The sequence below is a fragment of the Carcharodon carcharias genome, chromosome 28 (genome assembly GCF_017639515.1).
Source record: "Carcharodon carcharias isolate sCarCar2 chromosome 28, sCarCar2.pri, whole genome shotgun sequence".
In the NCBI taxonomy this organism is placed as follows: domain Eukaryota; kingdom Metazoa; phylum Chordata; class Chondrichthyes; order Lamniformes; family Lamnidae; genus Carcharodon; species Carcharodon carcharias.
In genome coordinates this window covers 36,407,777-36,429,948 of record NC_054494.1, presented here as the reverse complement: position 1 = coordinate 36,429,948, position 22,172 = coordinate 36,407,777, and the positions used below count along the sequence as shown (strand labels likewise).

Sequence of the window (22,172 nt, the reverse complement as noted above, 5' to 3'; positions counted from 1 at the left end):
CACTGTCAAAGGTGATATCTTTCGGATGTTAAACAGAGGCTGCATATGCCCTCTCAGGTGGATGTAAAATATTCCAGGGGGCTCTCCCAAAGAAGAGCAGGGTGTTTTCCCTGGTGTCCTGGCCAATATTTATCCCCAAACCAATGTCAAAAAAAGAGATGATCTACCCAGTCATTGCCACTTTGCTGTTTCCGGGAGCTTGCTGTGTGCAAATTAACTGCCACAATTCTGACTTCACTATAAATGCATTCATTGAAAAGTACTCATCAAAACTGAAGGGACTTGATAGGGAGGACGCTGAGAGATCGCTTTGGCTGATCGGAGAATCTAAAACATGAAGGCACAATCTCAGGATAAGGGGCCGATCATTTATGACTGAGATGAGGAGAAATGTCTTCATTCGAAGGATTGTGAATCTTTGGAATTCTCTCCCCCAGAGGGTTGTGGGTGCTCCAGCGTTGAACATATTTAAGGCTGAGACAGACAGATTTTATTGGTCTCTCAGGGGACCAAGGGGTACGAGGAGTGGGCAAGAAAATGGAGTTGAAGCTCAAGATCAGCCGTGGTCGTATTGAATGGCAGAGCAGGCTGGATGGGCTGAATAGTCTACTCCTGCTCCTAACTCTCGTGTTCCTGTGCCTCTCTTGTGAAAAATGCTGTACAATTGCAAATCTTTCTTTGTGTTGTGTCTGAGCAGGTTGTTGCTGAAGCATTAGGTGGCGCTACTTGGTTGAGCACTTTTCTGAATCACACAAAACAATCGACTGAGGGTCTTTGAGAAACAAACTCACAGCTGTGGGGCACAAGGGGTTTTGCATTACTCACCGTTAGAGGTCACTAAGCTACTGGAGCAGTACAACACTCGTTGACTGTACCATACTGGGAATCTCTGGCAGACCTGAAAAGCAAAGAAGAGGAGGTTTTAGCGCAAGAAGGATTACCCATAGCGTACTGTGCGCACACACCATGATCCTCATCACACCCAGCCCCAAGAATCCACTGAGTGAATTAACAACGGATTCACGCAACGTAGAACAGGCACCCAGCAGCACCGGTGAAGTGTTGGATAATCACAGGCTGTGGGCAACGTAAACAAGGACACAGGGTAGGACCTGCCGACTCTCCAGTCCTTCCACGGCTCGGGGTCTCGTTTCAGAGTGGGAGGTATGAAAACGCCTAAAACATAAACCCACGTCTCTTTGATTGTTGAGGAGATACAAGGTACAAGGGCATAAGAGGTAAGAGTAGGCCATTCGGTCCATCGAGCCTGCCCTGCCATTCAATAAGATCTGAGCTGATTTGGCCTTAACTCCACTATCCTGACTGTGCTGCATAATCCCAGGCTCCTCTGTGGATCAAAAATCTATTTAACTCAGCCCTGAATATATTCAATGACCCAGCCACCACTGCTCTCACGGGTAAGAGAATTCCAAAGATAAACGACCCCTTGGGACAGAATTCCTCCACATCTCTGCCTTATATGGGAAACGCCTTATTTTTAAACTAGAATCGCCCAGGAGGGAAAACATCCTCTTAGCAGCTACCCTGTCAAGTCCCCTGAGAGAATGTTATATATTACAACAAGATAACAGGGAAGGTTGGGGGGGGGGTGGGGGTTGATGCTGAGGAAGAAGCAGAAGCTGAGAGAGAAGAAAATTATGCACCGACCAGTTCTGGGCTCGGCTAAGAAATCTGTGCAATTAAAACTCTCTCTGCTCGGGGAGGAATGTATGACCTTAACATCTGTGGAGTTCCAATCATCCTCAGCCACTATTCCTTCAAACATCAGTAGCCTGCTCTGAATACTGCTGATCATGCACATCGATTATCAAGATAATGCAGCAAATCAGCAGCTGACTAAGAATGTGGGATTAACGAGCGCCCAGCATAAAACGAGCATTGGTGGGGAGGGGCCGGGTTCAGGAAATGAAGACATTGTACATTTCAGCAGTCAAATGTATGACAACAACGGCAAAAAAATTCTTGTCATTAACCCAAGAAAAAGGTCTACTGAGAGCCTGGTATTGATACAATATCCATTGGGGCCCTGACTTATTACTCGAGAGCAATATTACAATCAGCCTGGCTCCACTGTTTGCACTTTCACCCAAGTCGAAAGGCTGCAGGGTCAAAAACCACTCCAGAGATTTAAGTACAGAATAGGCTGACATCCCATTGTAGTACTGAGGGAGCGCTGCGCCATCGGAGAGGCAGTACCGAGGGAGCGGCACACCAGCGGAGGGGCAGCCCTGAGAGAGTGCCTCGCTGTCAGAGGGGCAGCGCTGAGGGAGTGCCTCGCTGTCAGAGGGGCAGCCCTGAGAGAGTGCCTCGCTGTCAGAGGGGCAGCCCTGAGGGAGTGCCTCGCTGTCAGAGGGGCAGCGCTGAGGGAGTGCCTCGCTGTCAGAGGGGCAGCGCTGAGGGAGTTCAATGCCGTCGGTGGGGCAGCGCTGAGGGAGTTCAACGCCGTCGGTGGGGCAGCGCTGAGGGAGTTCAACGCCGTCGGTGGGGCAGCGCTGAGGGAGTTCAACGCCGTCGGTGGGGCAGCGCTGAGGGAGTTCAACGCCGTTGGTGGGGCAGCGCTGAGGGAGTTCAACGCTGTCGGTGGGGCAGCGCTGGGGGAGTTCAACGCCGTTGGAGGGTCAGTGCTGAGGGAGTGCCACGCTATCAGAGGCACAGTACTGAGGGAGTGCCACGCCATTGGAGGGGCAGTCCTGAGGGAGTGCCATGAGAGGGGCAGTACCAAGGGACTGCCGCACTGTCGGAGGGGCAGTGCTGAGGGAGCGCATGTCATTGGGGCAGTGCCGAGGGAGCGCCGTGGTGAAGGGCAGTGCCGAGGAAGTGCCACACCGTCAGAGGAGCAGTGCTGAGGGAGTGTGCGCCGTTGGAGGGGCAGTGCCGAGGAGGGGCCCCACCATCAGAGAGGCAGTACTGAGGGAGCGCTGCAATGTCAGAGGAGCAGTGCTGAGAGAGCGTGCACCGTCGGAGGGGCAGTACTGAGGGAGCGCCACGCTGTCGGAGGGGCAGTACTGAGGGAGCGCCGCACTGTCGGAGGGGCAGTACTGAGGGAGCGCCGCAATGTCGGAGGAGCAGTGCTGAGGGAGCGCCGCACTGTCGGAGGAGCAGTGCTGAGGGAGCGCTGCAATGTCGGAGGAGCAGTGCTGAGGGAGCGCCGCACTGTCGGAGGAGCAGTGCTGAGGGAGTGCCGCACTGTCGGAGGAGCAGTGCTGAGGAAGCGCTGCACCCTTGGAGGCGTGTCATTAAAGAAGAGGCCCCCAAAACATTAAAATTCAAACAAGTCTTCACATAGCTACCATGCCCAATAGGGAAAAACAGAGTCTAAAAATTATCGTGAACCTTTCCATGGATGGACATCCAAGCGTCATGTACATCACACACATCGTTCTTAGACTTAAACGTAGCTCCTCAGGTCCCGTGTGGGACAATGAGCAGCAACACTCCCACCACCGGCCCAGATCCGTCAAAATATCTTTTGTTCCAGCCAGATGGTGTCCCACTCTGGAAGGTCCTCTTTAAATGTACTCTGCCAGGTCTTCTTTGCCCGGCCTTGGACATCGCTTTCCATCTGGTGGCGCCCACACAAAGCTATGCAACACGTTTTTGCTCAAATATTTGGGGTTCTGATGAAAGGTCATCAGCCTGAAATGCTAACTCTGCTTCTCTCTCCAAAAATACCGCCAGTGCATTTCCAGTTTTGCTTCTAGGGTTCCAGCATCTGCAGTACGTTGGTAATGTACATTTGCTGACATACGCACAGAATGATTTCAGTACACACGCACGAGCGAACAGTATGCCCAGAAAATTACTTCAAAATCAACTGTGACAGGAGGTGGTGGGGGCACAGGTTTTCTGCCACTGAAAGTTGGAATGAGCAGACAGATGGGAATTGCCTCTCACTACACTCGTGACAAAAAAATAATAAAAAACCTGGTCTTATTTAAGGAACCAGCTGTGATGCCGAGGGGGAAGACTCTAGACAGTGTGGGTGGAACAGCCCACATGGGCCATATGGTCTTCTTCACCTGCATGTGGTGGACGTTAAGTCCAATTTTATTGGATGATGCAGGAGCTCTGCGTTTTCTCAACAACATGTTCCCCACCCCACTGGTTGTTTCCACTTGGTTAGTGGTCAGCAGTCCTGTCATTAATGGAACATGGCAGGAAAATATTTGTGTCCCTGAATAAATGTTACTCTGAACGAAATGGATTGTAGAGAGCAAGGATTTTTCTCTCCCCTGGGAAAGGTAAAAAGGCATTAAATCATCATGGCTGGCTAAATGAGATTCTCGCCAATATTACCATTTGGACTTGAAGGTGACTTAAAATGCAGAAGAGTCAGCTCAGCAGGGATATAGTCTTCAAGGAGGGATGAATCCTTTACACAGAGATTTAAGGGAGGGAATGAGAGAGAGAGAGAGAGAGAGGGAGAGAGGGAGAGAGAAAGGGGGAGAGAGAGAGATAGAGAGAGACAAACAGAAGGTGGGCTGGAGGCAGAGGTGTGAGCACAAGAGCGAGTGAAAGCGAGTGAGGGTGAAAAAAAACAGAAGATAATTTTGAAAACAAATAATGGAAGCTGTAGCATGCATTAATATTTTATTAGGTAAAACTATTGCTCTAAGAGTTATCTTAAAATATTAAATAACCATAATACTAATATTGTGCAAAAACTAACTAATACTGAATAATCTGGCATTTGGTGCTGTGAATCTGCCCTTTATAGGGAATGGGTTTGCTGTGCTGAATAATAATTACACTTTGGATTTTTGAGTAGTCACCAAGAGAGAGATTAATTTGCATTGGTTCGAATGGGAGTCAAAAACATCTTCCAAGGATTACAGTTATCTTCAGAACCCAAAGATTAAGGGGGAGCTAGACAAGCACATGAGGGAAAAAGGAATAGAAGAGAGAGGTGGGGGGAGGCTCAGTTGTGTGAAATACTAACACCAGCAGGGACCAATTAAGCCAAATGTTCGGTTTGTGTTGTAAATTTCATGTATAAAAGATCAAAATTCAACGTTATGTCTGCACAGCAGCTCTTCCTGAGTAGACTTCGATCTCCACCATTTCTTCTTGGATGAGTTGGAAACAGAATCACAGTGCAGAAGAGGCCCTTTGGCCCATCAAATCAGCACCGACACATGACCTACCTACCTAATCCCATTTACCAGCACTTGGCCCATAGCCTTGAATGTTATGACGTGCCAAGTGCTCATCCAGGTACTTTTTAAAGGATAAAAACAAAAAACTGCTGGAAATCCAAAACAAAAAGAATTATCTGGAAAAACTCAGCAGGTCTGGCAGCATCGGCGGAGAAGAAAAGAGTTGACGTTTCGAGTCCTCATGACCCTTCAACAGAACTGAGTGAATATTAGGAGAGGGGTGAAATATAAGCTGGTTTAAGGCGTGGGGTGGGTGGGGGGGGTTGGGGAGAGAAGTGGAGGGGGGTGGTGTGGTTGTAGGGACAAGCAAGCAGTGATAGGAGCAGATAATCAAAAGATGTCAGAGACAAAGGAACAAAGAGGTGTTGAAGGTGGTGATAATATGTAAACGAATGTGCTAATTAAGAATGGAGGGCAGGGCACTCAAGGTATAGCTCTAGTGGGGGTGGGGTGGAAAGACTAGCAGGGTATACAAGATTTAAAAATAATGGAAAAAGGTGGGAAAAGTAAAATCTATATAAATTATTGGAAAAAACAAAAGGGGAAGAAACGGAAAGGGGGTGGGGATGGAGGAGGGAGTTCAAGATCTAAAGTTGTTGAATTCAATATTCAGTCCGGAAGGCTGTAAAGTGCCTAGTCGGAAGATGAGGTGCTGTTCTTCCAGTTTGTGTTAGGCTTCACTGGAACAATACAGCAAGCCAAGGACAGACATGTGGGCAAGACAGCAGGGTGGAGTGTTAAAATGGCAAGCGACAGGGAGGTTTGGGTCTTTCTTGCGGACAGACCGCAGGTGTTCTGCAAAGTGGTCGCCCAGTTTACGTTTGGTCTCTCCAACGTAGAGGAGACCACATTGGGAGCAACGAATGCAGTAGACTAAATTGGGGGAAATGCAAGTGATATGCTGCTTCACTTGAAAGCAGTGTTTGGGCCCTTGGACGGTGAGGAGAGGGGAAATGAAGGGGCAGGTGTTGCATCTTTTGCGTGGGCATGGGGAGGTGCCATAGGTAGGGGTTACTTTTTAAAGGATGTTTGGCAACCCACCTCCACCACCCTCCCAGGCAGTGCATTCCAGACCGTCACCACCCTCTGGGTAAAAAAGTTTTTCCTCACATCCCCCCAAACCTCCTGCCCCTCATCTTGAACTTATGTCCCCTTGTGACTGACCCTTCAACTAAGGGGAACAGCTGCTCCCTATCACCCTGTCCATGCCCCTCATAATCTTGTACACCTCAATCAGGTCGCCCCTCAGTCTTCTCTGCTCCAACGAAAACAACCCAAGTCTACCCAACTCTTTTCATAACTTAAATGTTTCATCCCAGGCAACGTCCTGGTGAATCTCCTCTGCACCCCCTCCAGTGCAATCACATCCTTCCTATAATGTGGCGACCAGAACTGCACTCAGTACTCCAGCTGTGGCCTCACCAAGGTTCTATGCAACTCCAACATGACCTCCCTACTTTTGTAATCTATACCTTGATTGATAAAGGCAAGTGTCCCAAATGCCTTTTTCACTGCTTCACTAACATGCCCCTCCACCTTCATAGATCTATGGACATACACACGCCAAGGTCCCTTTGTTCCTCAAAACTTCCTAATGTCATGTCATTCACTGAATGTTTCTTTGTCAAATTATTCCTTCCAAAGTGTATCACCTCTCACTTTTCAGGTTTAAATTCCATCTGCCACTTCTCTTAGTCCCAAAAGTGAAGGACATCGATCTACTGCACGACTCATTGAAGAAACAAGATGGAAGCTTTTAATCTGTGTCTGGCTTTGCAACATGAAGGTACGGTGGTGTAACCCATTCTCCATCTTTCCTCCCCAATTTCCCCCTTTCCCAATGGGAGACAGCAGCGGGTGGTATTTCTTTGGGGCTAGCTTGATTTTGCAACAGCCCTGGACTCATCTGCTCTCTCAGCCGATGGGGTCCAATGTAAACATGGTAGTTAAGCCACAGCTGGAATACTGTGTGCGGTTCTGGTCGCCACATTATAGGAAGGATGTGATTGTACTGGAGAGGGTGCAGAGGAGATTCACCAGGATGTTGCCTGGGATGGAGCATTTCAGCTATGAAGAGAGACTGGATAGGCTGGGGTTGTTTTCCTTAGGACAGGGAAGGCTGAGGGGTTTACAAAATTACGAGGGACATAGATAGGAAGAAACTTTTCCCCTTAGTGGAGGTGTCCATAACCAGGGGGCATAGATTTAAGGTTTAGGGGCAGGTGGTTTAGAGGGGATTTGGGGAAAAATCTTTTCACCCAGCAGCTGGTTGGAATCTGGAACTCACTGCCTGAGGGGGGTGGTACAGGTTGGAACCCTCACAAAACTTTAGAAGTATTTAGATGAGCACTTGAAACGCCATAGCATACAGGGCTACGGGCCAAGTGCTGGCAATTGGGATTAAAATAGATAGGTGTTTGATGGCTGGCACAGACACGAGGGGCCGAAGGGCCTGTTTCTGTGCCGTATGACTCTGTGCAAACAGGCCTGAAACTCATGGTGACTATCATATGTGCCCAACAAAATATAGTTCACTAGCAGCAAAAACCTCTATCAATATATTAGCCACTTCACACCAGTGGTGGTGAGGGAAAGAACAGGAAATAACAGGTCAATGAATACGCCTTTTTCTCTTTTAGGTAACATTGCTGATAATCTATCACTTGGACAGCATCGCTCAGAGGCCACTTAGAATGGTCAGGAAAATGACAAGAGCAAAAGAGGGGGAAACACTTGCATTTATATAGCACCATTCAAGCCTCAAAACATCCCAAAGTGTTTCGCAGCCAGTAGGGTAACTGTGAAGAGTAGTCACCGTCATCATGTTGGAAAATGCAGTGGGCAACTTTCGCAGAGCAAGCTCCCACATTAAGCAAAGAAATAAATGAACATAATGTTTCAGTAGCGTTGGCTGGCGAGTTAACTGTTGACCGCATTTAATGAGAACGATAAGCAAAAAAAGAATCTTGAGCACCACTGTTTTAACCCCTGCACCAAGTTAATTTGGATGATCTAAAGCCAGCATCAATGGGATAGGAGTCCACAGCTCAATGACTGCAGGCTTAAGGGCATTGATTGGAATGTAACTCGGAAAATTCATGAGCAGTTGCAGCATTTCTCAAAGACGAGTCACGGAGCCTCATTCTGCTGCTGAATTCAAATACTGAATTAGGTTTAATTGTGATTCGGATCATTTAGCATTTCAAGAACATCTGCTAAAGGTTCCTGGATTTAATAAAATACTGTAAAATCTTGTTAAAACTTGCATTTTTATAGCGCCATGCAGGATCACAGGACATCCCAAAGCATTTCACAGCCAAGAGAGATTTTGAGCTTTTTTTTTTATTCATTCACAAGTTGTGGGCATCGCTGGATAGGCCAGCATTATTGCCCATCCCTAATTGTCCTTGAGAAGGTGGTGGTGAGCTGCTTTCTTGAACCACTGCAGTCCATGTGGTGTAGGTACACCCACAGTGCTGTTATGGAGGGAGTTCCGGGCTTTTGACCCAGCGACTGTGAAGGAGCAGCGATATATTTCCAAGTCAGGATGGTGAGTAACTTGGAGGGGAACTTCCAGGTGGTGGTGTTCCCATCCATCTGTTGCCCTTGTCCTCCTACATGGTAGTGGTCATGGATTTGGAAGGTGCTGCCTAAGGAGCCTTGGTGAATTCCTGCAGTGCATCTTGTAGATGGTACACACTGCTGCCACTGTGCGCCGGTAGTAGAGGGAGTGAATATTTGTGGATGGGGTGCCAATCAAACAGGCTGCTTTGTCCTGGAATAATGAAAGAGTTTGATGGGATAGACAAAGAAAACGTTTATACTCGTAGCAGGGATGGGCTTGGGCAGGGTGAGTCCAAAACTAGCAGATCACTAATAAATCCAACAGGGAATTCAGGAGAACCTTCTTTCCCTAGAGAGAGTGGTGAGAATGCAGAACTGGCTACCACAGGGAGTAACTGGGGTGAATTTCATTGATGCATTTAAGTGGGAGCTGGATAAGCACGAGGGAGAAAGGAACAGAAGGAAATGAAGAGGGGTGGGAGGGGGCTCATGGAGCATAAACGTGGAAACAGACCAGCTGTGCTGCAGACTCCATGTGAATTATATATATATGCACACATGCATACTAGCACCAATGCATGTCATACACACATGACTTGTGAAAGCTGCAAAACCTCTGCATGTTGTGCTGCCACAATTTTTTTTAAGAACGGTTTATTTGGACTACAAACCAAATCATAAAACAAGTTGCAAAGGGTGTAGGAAGATTCACAGATTCACCTTCTAACCACTGGAAACTGGGCATGGGCTCCATCTGTGTTGGAACCAAGGGAGACAGAGATACTGAGCAAAATTCATAAAAGGCCAAACCCAGTCTGAGGAAGGCCTTTTAATTTCAACTGGTCCCAAGTGGGAGCTGAATCACTTTGTGAAATATATCATTTGACCCCCAATTATCAATATAAACAGAGTAGAACACACATGGGTGAATCTTCATTAGGTAATGTCACAAGTTAGAAAGATAAGGAAGTGCTAGGCCAGTTGTCCACTCATTGAGTGCAAAAGAACTTCCCGACATTAATCCTAATAGAGTCTATTGATTAAATTGAATTGGATATCCTTCAACTGTCAGTTCAATATGAAATAATTTTCCTTATTTACCTGTTCAATATCTCACGAAGGTTAAGCTATGGTTGCCTTATTACAAGGCTGAAAGGCCCACATTTTTCCAGTGTTTCCTGATAGCCCAGTCCTCCAACTCTGATGACTGCTCTCTGCACCAAGGCTTGAATGCCTCCTTTCATGACCTCTGCCACCGAGCAGGACAAGGGCTGCAGGTGCATCGAACATCACCACCTTCCAAGTGCCACCGCCCTATCAAAATCCCACACTGTCCTGACTTGGAAAAGTTCTCCCTGTCCCTTCACGGTCACTAGGTCAAAAACCTTCCTACTGTAGTATACAGGGTGAACAGAATGGATATGCTAATGTATGACGTAGATGATGATGTATCACTGACACCAGTCAGCCAGGTGTATAGGCTCTTTGGAGAGGGGGAGAGAGCAGGGGAGGGGTTGGAACGCCAGGATCAGGGACAACATGCCTACTCTGTAACCTCCTTAGATGTAGTACTACTAAACAAGTGTTAAGCATAATGGTATTGTCACTGGACTAATATTCCTGAAGACCCAGGGTAATTCTCTAGGAACCCGGGTTCAAATCCCACCACGGCAGATGGTGAAATTTGAATTCAATAAAAATCTGGAATTAAAAGTCTAATGATGACCATGAAACCATTGCTGATTGTCGTAAAAACCCATCAGGTTAACTGATGTCCAATAGGGAAGGAGATCTGCCGTCCTTACCTAGTCTGGACTACATGTGACTCCAGACTCTCAGCAATGTGGTTGACTCTTAAATGCCCTCGGAACAGGGCAATTAGGGATGGACAATAAATGCTGCCCAAAAAAGGTACCAGGCAGAGTATGACCATGATCTGTGCAGTAAGCAAGAACCACGGCAAAAGTCCACAGATAAGAAGGACCATCCTAAAGGGAACACCTTCACCACATGAACTACAATAGTTCAAGAACCACTCTGAGGGTACTTAGAGAACGTTCCGAAAATGAATATATATTTTTTTTTAAATGAGCCATCCATAACCCTGTTAAAAAAACCAGAATGCATGCAGACTGTTTTTCATCATCACCAAAGCAACAGCACAATTACAATTTTACAATTGTGTAACTAAGGAAACTTGACCTCAAAACATCCTGTTCACATCATTTAACTCTGAAGTACGATGGGTTATTTTTAATGTTCAAGTCACTTCTTATTCACAGAGCAGCTTGTTTTCCAACTTCCAACCAGTACCAAGAATATTCAAACTGGTTTGTACTTAGTTCCAAATATGGAAACGTCCAGCATACTGAAACTATTCTGGATCATGTTCCCTCAGTTGGAGCACGCCTAGAGATTTACATGTCGCCGCCACAGGGGGAGGTGGTCCCAGAGTGAGTGTAATCAGAGCCAAGAAAGGAACCTTGATCACTCCCCCCACAATATGTATCTGTGCAGACAAGCCTCTCCTTATCGGTCTCATCATTCTCTCTTTCCCTTTCCAGACAGAGTGTTATACATTATTAATTCTGGAACGCCTCCAGGACTACGTGCTGAGGGATGCACTAAAGCTTGGGGCAGCTGCCGCAAAGGCGCAATGGGTAAGGGTCGCTGCCTAAGACCTTTCCCTCAGTGCACCGAGGGGCTGGGAACTGTGTAGAGTCCCTCGGGATGTAGAGCTCAAAATGAATGTCTGCCAATGATTGTAATATTCATTGTTTGTACTGACACACCTTGTGATACATGTTGTAAAAGTTGAACCTGATTGTATTTTTGTGATGGTGATTTTGAAATGGTTTGAAATGTTGTTGAAGATTTTTGATGAAGTATATTTTTGCAAAAAAAAAAAAAAAATTTCTGGAACACCCCAAGCTCCCCGTTACACTGGGAATGTGCAGGATTAGAAAACATCAGTTCCAAGTTTCAAGAAGACCTTGTACCTCTTGATCTTGTCGATAAGACCCTCCCCCCCGCCCCCCACCTTACAATCAGTTCAATAAAGACCTCTCACTGAGACAGACAGTGAGAAAGCATTGCAGTCTTTGAACATGAAACATGGTGATCAGAAGTGGACAGCTAAAAGTTGATTTAATTAAAGCTAGAATACTCTTAGGCATACAAGACCCCTCAGTGAGAGCAAGTCTACTGAAAGAGGAGGAACCTACACTCAGGGAAGAGATGGATGTGTGTAGAAAGGCAGAGCTTGCAAAACATCAGCTGGAGCATACGCATTGCAGAGCAGGGCAGGAGATACACTAGGCTGAGGCACACTCCAAGCCAAAAGAGCAGAGCAACTGCAGACAAAAGGCAGGAAGCAAATTCTGGGGAGGACATCATACAATATAAAAGGAGGATTTTCCAGTGTGGGAAAAGCAGTGTTTTAACTGCAAGAAGCCAAGTCATTTCACACACAAGTGTTTGGTGAGAAAAAGCAAAACAAACCTTTACAGATAGCCACTGGAGAGAGATCAGCAGAGGAGTCTGATGAAGAACTATACACAATGCAATGGGTTGGTACTATCAAGTCTGTAGGAGAGAAATGATTTGTGACTGTTACAATGGCGACCGCAGAAGGCGAGTATCAAATGAACTAGAAACATCAGATAGACATTGGTACGCCATGCAACATCATGAACTTCACGAACCTGGGCATTGAACACTGTGATCCAAAACTGAAGCACTTGAAAGTGAGTTTGAGGCTATATGATGGCGTGATATTCACACCGAGAGAGAAATTAGTCTGAGAACCCAACGCAATGGCAAGAAGGATCATTTAGATTTCCAGATCATAGATGGGACTCAACAGTCACTCATCTAGGCTGGAGAAAGTCTAAAGCTTGGGCTGGTAACCCTAAACCTGCTGACAGAGATTCAATGTGAAGCAGCAGCTTGACATGATCTGGAAGTCATCAACCCAACACAGAGACATTGAATCTGACAGTCAAGGGCCTTGCTCAAATCAAATGAACTATCCAAAATGAAGCAACTCTTCAAGTGCTACAAGAAGTAGTGATGAAAGGATGGCCTGAGAGTATCGAGGTGATCACAAGGGCATATTGGGCATCCTGAAATGAACTGACAGCCCAAGATGGCATCTTGTACAAAGGAAATAGAGTCATTATCCCTAAGGAGATGAGAAGAGAGATGCTGAAGTGCATCTATGCAAGCCATCAAGGAATTGAATCGAGTCTCAGAAAGGCAAGAAAAGTGCTCTACAAGAGCAATGAAATTAAAGACCGCATAGGCCAGTGTGATGCTTGTAATGAGTACCAAACTAAACAAACTAGAGAGCCGTTGATGATGCATGACTTCTTGGACAGACCATGGATGAAGCTGGGAGCAGACCTCTTCACTATAGCAGGAGTTGATAACCTTGTCACTGTACGCTAGTATTCTGACTACTGGGGGTTAGACCAGCTGACTTCAATGATGATAGGGGAAATAGTAGAATACCTGAAAGCACACTTCAGTCGTTACGGCATTCCAGACATTGTGATGAATAACAATGGCACTCAGTTCACGAGTGAAGAATTCAGCCGATTCACAAAAGATTGGGAAATTCAACACTGCACATCATCTCCGCACTATCCCCAGTCAAATGGAAAGGCTGAACTGGCAAAGGAATCATCAAGAGATCGAGTAAATCGAGCAGAGGTGTAGACAAGGCAATCCTTGAGAGAGAAACGCACCAACTGAAGGGATGGAAAGTAGTTCAGTCCAAAGATTAAAGTCACGCCCCAAACAAACTACTCTTCCAATAGCAAAAAAGCTACTCACCCATAAGTAGTAACAGGTGTGAGTGAAAAAATCAAGGTGAAATGGCAGAAAGCCAAATTTCATTTTGATAAGACTGCCAAACCATTGCCAGGGCTGAGCACTGGAGAGCCAGTCAGGGTACAAACCTTCAACACTCAACAGGAGTCAGCCCACGTGGAAACTTGGGACATGTGTAGAGAAATTGTCACCCCATGGTGGAAGTGAACAGCCAAATATACCAGCGCAACCGCAGACATACATGAACGACTAGCGAAGTTGTTCCTTCACTGCAGCCAGCCGGTCAGAGGATGGGATCTCACCAGCTGTACTGAGTACAGAACAACCATCACTCCCAGAGGTCCAATTGTCCCCGACAACAGATATGGAACAACAATGGGTACCATGGCAACAAGTGCCACAGGAACGACATCATCCAGACATGGAGCATCACCCAGACAAACAGCCAATGACAATGCGCACACATACAATTAAGAGTCCTGCACGATTTAAAGAATATGTCTGGAATGCAGGTGCAGAGACTGACGAGTTGTTAACAGTTGTTAATGCATGAGAACAGTGGATGTATAGTGGGTAACTTGGGTAACTCACAGTTACACATGATCGAGCATGCACGTGTCTTCTGTTCTTTAGGAAAAAGAGGACGATTGGGTTCTGAAATGCAACAGTACTACATGACCACAGCAAGCCATATAGGACATGTGACCTCTGCCACGAGGGAAGCTCTGTAAGCTGTCATTTTACAATCAGTTCAGTAAAGACCTCTTACCGAGAGGGACACCAAGAAAGCACTGCTTTAAACATGAAACACCCTGTGGCTTCTGTTCTCCAGTGTAAATATTCCTGGTGTCTTTAATCTCTTGGAGCTCAGATGCCTGATCCCTAGCAGCCAGATCTGTGATGTGTCTCTGGAGACAGCCATCATCTGTACTGATGTTTAAAGTAATCCACATGGGACCAGCTCACTAACACTTAAGACTTTGGCAATAAAACCGACACCATATCCTACTTCAGCCAACTGCTCGAGCTAATCCCTCAGGAAATGAGCGATTAGAATCCTCTGGCCTTCAAAGGGTTAAGACATTGGCTACGTATTCCAGAATAATAACATACCAATGCTTCCAGAATGTTCCAATATGAGTTATGCAATTATGGCATAAAGCAGCAAATCCTGAAATTTATTCTGACACTCAATCTGGCAGCCTGCTGTATATTTTTGGCACTTGCGTGAAAGAGTAATGCCAGGCTAAATCAGCACTGAGATAGCTCGTCAATAACCAATTGAGAGCAGCCAAGTACAATGGCATTTTGCATTATGAATCAGGCAAATGCCAATAAAATAAACAAGTTCAGAATTTTCAGTTTCTTCAGAATATAATTCTGGAAGGATCACTTCAAGTTTTGAAATGTTAAAAACCCTGTAAGCCCCCCACCTCCCTCAGGCAGATGTGAAAGATCCCAAGGCACTAATTAAAAGAGAAACGGGGGAGTTCTGTCTGGTGATCCCTCAAACGACATCTCAAAAAATATCTGGTCATTATCACATTGCAGCTTGTGGGAGCTTGTTATGTACAAATTAGCTGCTGTGCTTCCTATATCACAATAGTGACTACACTTCAAAGTACTTCATTGGTGTTTGGCAGTTTGGGCTATCCTAAGGTCATAAAAGGTGCGATAGAAATGCAAGCCTCTCTTTCTTCAAATGTCGTGAAGTAACTACATTTTGTCACAATACTTACAGGGAGCCACAACAACAACTTGCACTTACACAGCACCGTTAAAACATCCAGTGTTCTTCCACAGGAGTATCACAAACAAAATTTCACACCAAAGCACTCGTGGAGATGTTAGGACAGGAGGCCAGACGTTTGGCCAGAGCTGTGGTCAGAGGTGGGTTTTAAGCAATATGTTTGAGGAGGAGAGAGAAGTAGAGAGGTTTAGGGAGGGAATCCCAGAGTTTAGGACTTGGGTAGCTGAAAGAACCTGACATCGCTTCATCATTGTCTCCAGCTACCTCTTCAGCCAACCTGGGGATCTTTGCTTCTACGAATCTACGTGGAGTCCATTTCATATTGGACATCATGTTTGAGTTCCTGAAATCAGTTCTGAATTTGAACCCATGCTCCCTTCGCCATCTCAGTTTAAGCTGAAGCTGTTTCGAGATTTACTGCATATAGCTCCAGAAGGTCTCCTCTGGTCCTTTTGAGGTCAGAAGATTATTATTTTCCTCGGTTCTCTTCTCACGCTAGGGATCAACTGGGGGCTCTCCTCTCGGGCCATCAGGGCTTTCATGATATCACCGTTAAGAAAAACACACTCTTGTTACATGTGCACTGCCCGGGATCAGAGCTTGATGACCTAATGGCATTACATTGAGTAATTTCATAGCCATTAGTGGAAGAAAAAATTGGTTGCCAGCTGCTTCTTTGTACTTATCTCCTTGAAGATTCACTCTGTGGTTTAATGAGCAGGGCAACAGCAAAGTCTACAAAAGATCATTTCGTTCTTGTGTAGAATTGTCTACAAAATCCATCACTATATCAAATTTCCAGATAGGCCTCTGGGGGCACTGCCTACGTGAGTACATAAATAAGACTGGCATTTCAGTGCAGTGATGAAGGAGTCCTGCAATGTCAGAGTTACCAGCTTTCAGAAGAAACATAACACAGAAACTTAAAAATTTACAGCACAGGAAGCAGCCATTTCGCCTGTCATGTCTTTGCCAGCCAAAAAACAGCTACCCAGTCCAATCCTACTTTCCAGCTCTTGGCCTTCAGGCTATGGTGCCCCAAGTGCATATCCAAATGTTTTTTTTTTTTAAATCTGACGAGGGTTTTTGCCTTTTACCGCGCTTTCAGGCAGTGACTTCCAGTTCCCCACCACCTTCTGGGTAAAAAAAAAATGACTCTGCTTGAATCCTTCCATCAATTATTTTAAATCTATGTCCCCTGGTGGTTGACCTCTCTGTTCACGAAAATAAGTCCCTTCCTATCCAAGAATTGTTAAAAGCTAAACCCTATCTACCTGTTCAGGTAAACTTTAATTCAACGACACTAATTGCAAGGGCAAGGAGGGTTGGTTGGGGGAGGGGAGAGGGAGGGGGTAGGGGAAGCAGTTCTCCCAGAATCCAGGCTTAGTCTTCACCCTCAGTCAATATCGTTCAACCAAATCAGCCGAACTTTTTGTGGGACCTTGCTGTGTATAAATTGGCCCATTTGCCAACATAACAAGGACCACAATTTGAAAGTAATTAATTGGCCGTGAAGCAGTTTGAGACCTCATGGCTATGAAAGGTGCTATATAAATGCTTGCTGTTTCCTTCTTGCCATCTTATAAATTGGACCATCCATCACCCTGATTTTCAGATAAAAGCAAAAAACTGCGGATGCTGGAAATCGGAAACAAAAACAAAAATACCTGGAAAAACTCAGCAGGTCTGGCAGCATCTATGGAGAGAAACACAGTTAACGTTTCGAGTCCCCATGACTCTTCAACAGAACTAAGTAAAAACAGAAAAGGGGTGAAATATAATCTGGTTTAAGCGGGGGTTGGGACAAAAGAGCTGGATAGAGGGCCAGTGATAGGTGGAGATAACCAAAAGATGTCAAAGACAAAAGGACAAAGAGGTGTTGAAAGTGGTGATATTATATAAAGGAATGTGCTAATTAAGGGTAGAAAGCAGGACGAGCAAGGTACAGAAATAGCCCTAGTGGGCGTGGGGTGGGGGGAAGGAATCGATAAAGGCTAAAAGGTAGAGATAAAACAATGGATGGAAATACATTTAAAAATAATGAAGTAGGTGGGAAAAGAATAATCTATATAAATTATTGGGAAAAAAAAGGAGGGGGAAAAAACAGAAAGGGGGTGGGGATGGAGGAGAGAGTTCATGGACTAAAATTGTTGAACTCAATATTCAGTCCGGAAGGCTGTAAAGTGCCTAGTCGGAAGATGAGGCGCTGTTCCTCCAGTTTGCGTTGAGCTAGCTTCACTGGAACATTGCAGCAGGCCAAGGACGGACATGTGGGCATGAGAGCAGGGTGGTGTGTTGAAATGGCAAGCAATAGGGAGGTCTGGGTCATGCTTGCGGACAGTCCGAAGGTGTTCTGCAAAGCGGTCACCCAGTCTGCGTTTGGTCTCTCCAATGCAGAGGAAACCGCATTGGGAGCAATGAATGCAGTAGACTAAATTGAGGGAAGTACAGGTGAAATGCTGCTTCACTTGAAATGAGTGTTTGAGCCCTTGGACAGTGAGGAGAGGGGAAGTAAAGGGGCAGGTGTTGCATCTTCTGCAGTTGCATGGGAAGGTGCCATGGGAGGGGGTTGAGGTGTAGGGGATGATGGAGGAGTGGACCAGGGTGTCACGGAGGGAACGATCCCTACGGAATGCCGCCGGTTTGGGGGGGCGGGTGAAGGGAAGATGTGTTTGGTGGTGTCATCATGCTGGAGATGGCGGAAATGGCGGAGGACAATCCTTTGAATGCGGTGGCTGGTGGGGTGATAAGTGAGGACAAGGGGGACCCTATCATGTTTCTGGGAGGGAGGAGAAGGCGTGAGGGCAGATGCGCGGGAGATGGGCCGGACACAGTTGAGGGCCCTGTCAACGACTGTGGGTGGAAAACCTCGGTTAAGGAAGAAGGATGACATGTCAGAAGAACTGTTTTTGAAAGTTGCATCATCAGAACAGATGCGATGGAGGCGAAGGAACTGAGAGAATGGGATGGAGTCCTTACAGGAAGCGGGGTGTGAGGAGCTGTAGTCGAGGTAGCTGAGGGAGTCAGTAGGTTTGTAATGGATATTGGTGGACATTCTATCACCAGAGATTGAGACAGAGAGGTCAAGGAAGGAAAGGGAAGTGTCAGAGATGGACCATGTGAAAATGATGGAGGGGTGGAGATTGGAAGCAAAATTAATAAGCTGCACCGAAGTAATCATTGATGTACCGGAGAAAGAGTTGTGGAAGGGGGCCGGAGTAGGACTGGAACAAGGAATGTTCCACATACCCCATAAAGAGACAGGCATAGCCCTCTGTATCCAAAACCACTGGGCTTTGATTATTGTGGAAAATGAACAGAGCTGCGAAATGGGACTCTGCTAGGCATCAGTAAAAGCTCCAAGGTCACGCAAAGCCAAAAGGGATTTTGACTTGGTTGCCACAAGCCAGCGACCCTGGGTCAAAGAGGAATTTCCCGAACTTCTTTTATTTCTTCAAATTGGCTTGGATTTTCAAATTTGATTTTTGCCGCTGCCAGATGATCACAGTTTTGCGTGAGGTGAACAGTGTCATACACAAGGTATCAAAATTGTGGGGGCCAGGCTGGACAGATCAGAGGTCATCCGTTTGTACGTCTGTGTCCTGGGCAACAGCAGCTCACTTTGTACCTTATGGACAAGGCCACAAGTGAAAAAGGCAGAACATAATCTCCACAACCGTAAAAATCGCAGAATTTCATACAATAACCAAAAAAGACTCGCGTTTATATAGTGTTTTTCACGACCACCAGATGTCTCAAAATGCTCTACAGCCAATGAAGTACTTTTGAAATGTCGTGCAGGAAACACAGCAGCCAACTTGCACACAGCATGCTCCCACAAGCAGCAATGTGATCATGACCAGATGTGGGTTTTTTTTTGTGATGTCGATCGAGGGATAAATATTGGCCAGAGCACTGGGTTAACTCCCCTGCTCTTCTTCGAAATAATGCCATAGGATCTTTTACCCGAGGTGGTGGTGGTGGGGTGGACCTCAGTTTAAAGTCTCATTTGAAAGGTGGCACCTCTGACAGTGCAGCACTCCCTCAGTACTGGAGTGTCAGCCTTCGTTTCTGTGCTCGAACCCTGAACCTTGTGACTTAGAGGCGAGTGTGTTACTACTGAGCTACAGTTGACACTCAAAACTGTAATCCGCCTTAATCGAACACCATAAACCAACAACTTAAATTACAACCGCTTAAAACAATTGGGGAAGATGGCAACAGGGTATGTTGGTAAACAAACATTCAAAAGAGCTCGGGTCCAACAATGAGAAGAAAACGATTCCCTTTCACCGAGTGCAAGAGGCAAAGGTTATTGTGCCACGATTCAGCTGCTCATATTTACTTCAGACCACCTTGCTGCTATTCATTTGCTGCAGCCCATTGTTACTTGAAGAGATCATGTAACTGCTGCATAGCGCAGACAATTGGCGCCATGGAGGCAATCTAAAGTTACTGGGGTTTTCAGCCTGAGATTTGGTAATTGGAGCCCATTAGTTGAACTTCATACACTTGTTCCTTAATGGAGATATACACGGATTCGTCAGTAATTGGGTGGGTGGGGGCAAGTCTGTCTGTACAGGCTCTCTGTACATCCCCTGTAATGGGGAATATTTGAACAAGGTTCCTGCTAAAGGATAATGTTCCTCCTCGCCCCTTGTATGATGTGAAAGGTGCCATGAGTTGCGGTAACAGTGGTGTCTGTACGATTGCAAAGATTCGTGTCGCCCGAGTCCGGCACCATGCTGATAGTAACTAGTTTCTGAGAATTAGATGTATGGGGTGGTTTGGGACAAGGTCCCATTCAGCTCCAGCTATGTACACATGTCTTAGACCAGAGTACAAAACTCTAGTATGTTGCTAGGCAACACCAGCCAAATATAGTCACTGTTAATCAGTAGGATGCTTAACTGCCACCAGGGAACCCCTGTGATTCATCGCAGAAAAATTATGCAGTTGAAAGGGAGGCATTATCCACACAGCAGAGTTCAGTGGAAAAGTCCTGCCAGGAACAAACCCTCTGAAAATTAACCACGTAAGGGAACATACAGAAAAATGCTCTTTGCTGTGAATGGTTCTATTTAGACAGTTAACGCAGCTGGTATGGCTGTGGGAATTCCATCAGGTACCACACTCCCCTCAACATACATCTCGTCAGACCCCACAATTCCCAATCAAAACTTGCATTTATATAGTGCCTTTATTGTAGGAAATCATCCCAGGCCATTTCATAGGGGCATAATCAGATAAAATGGAGTCCAAAGTGAAGGAGGGCTTATTTGGGGGGGGGCGGAGGTTGAACCAAAAATTGATCAAAATGGGTTTAGGAGGAACATTTTAAAGGGCGAGAGAGAAGTAGAGCGCCAGAGCGGTTTAGGGAGGGGGTCCAAGAGCTTAGGCCTCGGCAGTCAAAGGTACAGTGGTGGGTGAAGTGTGTGAGGAATGCACAGGAGGTTAGAATTGGAGGAGTGCAGATTTTTCTGAGGGTTGCAGGTAGTTACAGAGACAGGGAGGGGGTGAGGCCACAGGGATTTGAACACAAAAGGTGAATTTATTTTTTAAAAGAAAGTATTGGTGGACCAGGAGCCAATACAGGCCAATGAGCATGGGCCTTCTGTCAGGTGCCACACTTCTCCTGACGCAGTCCAAGAGACATCCCCCCTCTGTAGAGCGGCTATACACCACTGGGCAGAGGCAAAACTGATTGTAATTACAGGGAATGTGGGAGCTGTTGCCCAAACCACCAACCCCCATCACATCTAATGCACAGGACAGGGGTACCTTCAAGAATCAAAGACTAATCTCAAGGACAATGCAGTGAGGAAAATCCTAGAGAAAGATCATCAAAATGAACTGGCATTACTTCATTTCTTTTGTTTATGAGCTTAAAAAATATTGGCAAGGGTCAAGTATCACCCAATTGGCCTTGGGAAGGTCGGCAGGGTGAGGGCGGCTTGTTGGACGACCAATGGCTTGAGGGTGGTTGGAGGCGGCAGGTCATGTGATGAAACCTCCAGGAATAACTCCAACTACCTTTGGCAACCCTATCACAGAAACTGGCAAGGTCAGCAAGGTTGTAGACTTGAGATTCCACCACCCCACCATTTTTATTCACTTTGCAATCTTATAGACACCACAGTTATCACAATTCATGGCACTTTTCACACCATACGAAGGGTGAAGAGGAACATTATCCATTCCTATCAAACTGTACTCCAGCAGGAACCTTGTGTAAATATTCCTCACTACAGAATGTACAGAGAGCCTGTACAGAAAGTGCCCCTATTTCTGAAGTTCAACTGATGGGCTCCAATTTACCGAATCTCAGGTTGAAAACCCCAGTAACTTTAAATCTCCTCCATGGCGCCAACTGTATGCGCTATGCCGCAGCTGTATGATAATCTCTTCAATTAACAATAGGCTGCAGCAGATGAACAGCAAGATGGTTTGAAATAAATACAAGCAGCTGAATCATGGCACAATAACCTTTGCCCGTTGTACTTGGTGAAACGGAATCCTTTTCTCAGCATTGTTGGACCTGAGTTCTTTTGAATGTTCGTAAACCAATCTCAATTCATCATCCATGGCTACCAATTGTAAAAACACAGAGGTTACAGGTCTTGCACTTTCAACCTTCAACTTGGTGTTTTAAACTGCTCGTGAACCAGGATGTCCATAGGGGCATTAATTGGACAATTCAACACAACACTGGTTATGAACACCGTCCAGGTTTCCATGCACTCAAGGCCCATCTCACTCTTCCTTCAATTCCCGAGTTTCCTGATCTTTTATCATAAGGAGTCAGTAGCTCCAGTCACAACCTCTGCCTTGCACTCATATTTTGGATT

The 22,172-nt window shown here is 46.0% G+C and overlaps 1 protein-coding gene across 3 annotated transcripts in view; it reads right to left on the bottom strand.

Moving 5' to 3' along the window:
• mcu (mitochondrial calcium uniporter) overlaps positions 1-22,172 on the bottom strand; it is a 142,018-nt gene that overhangs the window by 30,463 nt on the left and 89,383 nt on the right. For all 3 annotated transcript variants that reach the window (XM_041176282.1, XM_041176284.1, XM_041176283.1), the window contains one exon: positions 826-898. In XM_041176282.1, coding sequence (XP_041032216.1) covers positions 826-898 — 73 coding nt within the window. The remainder of the gene's footprint in view (positions 1-825; positions 899-22,172) is intronic.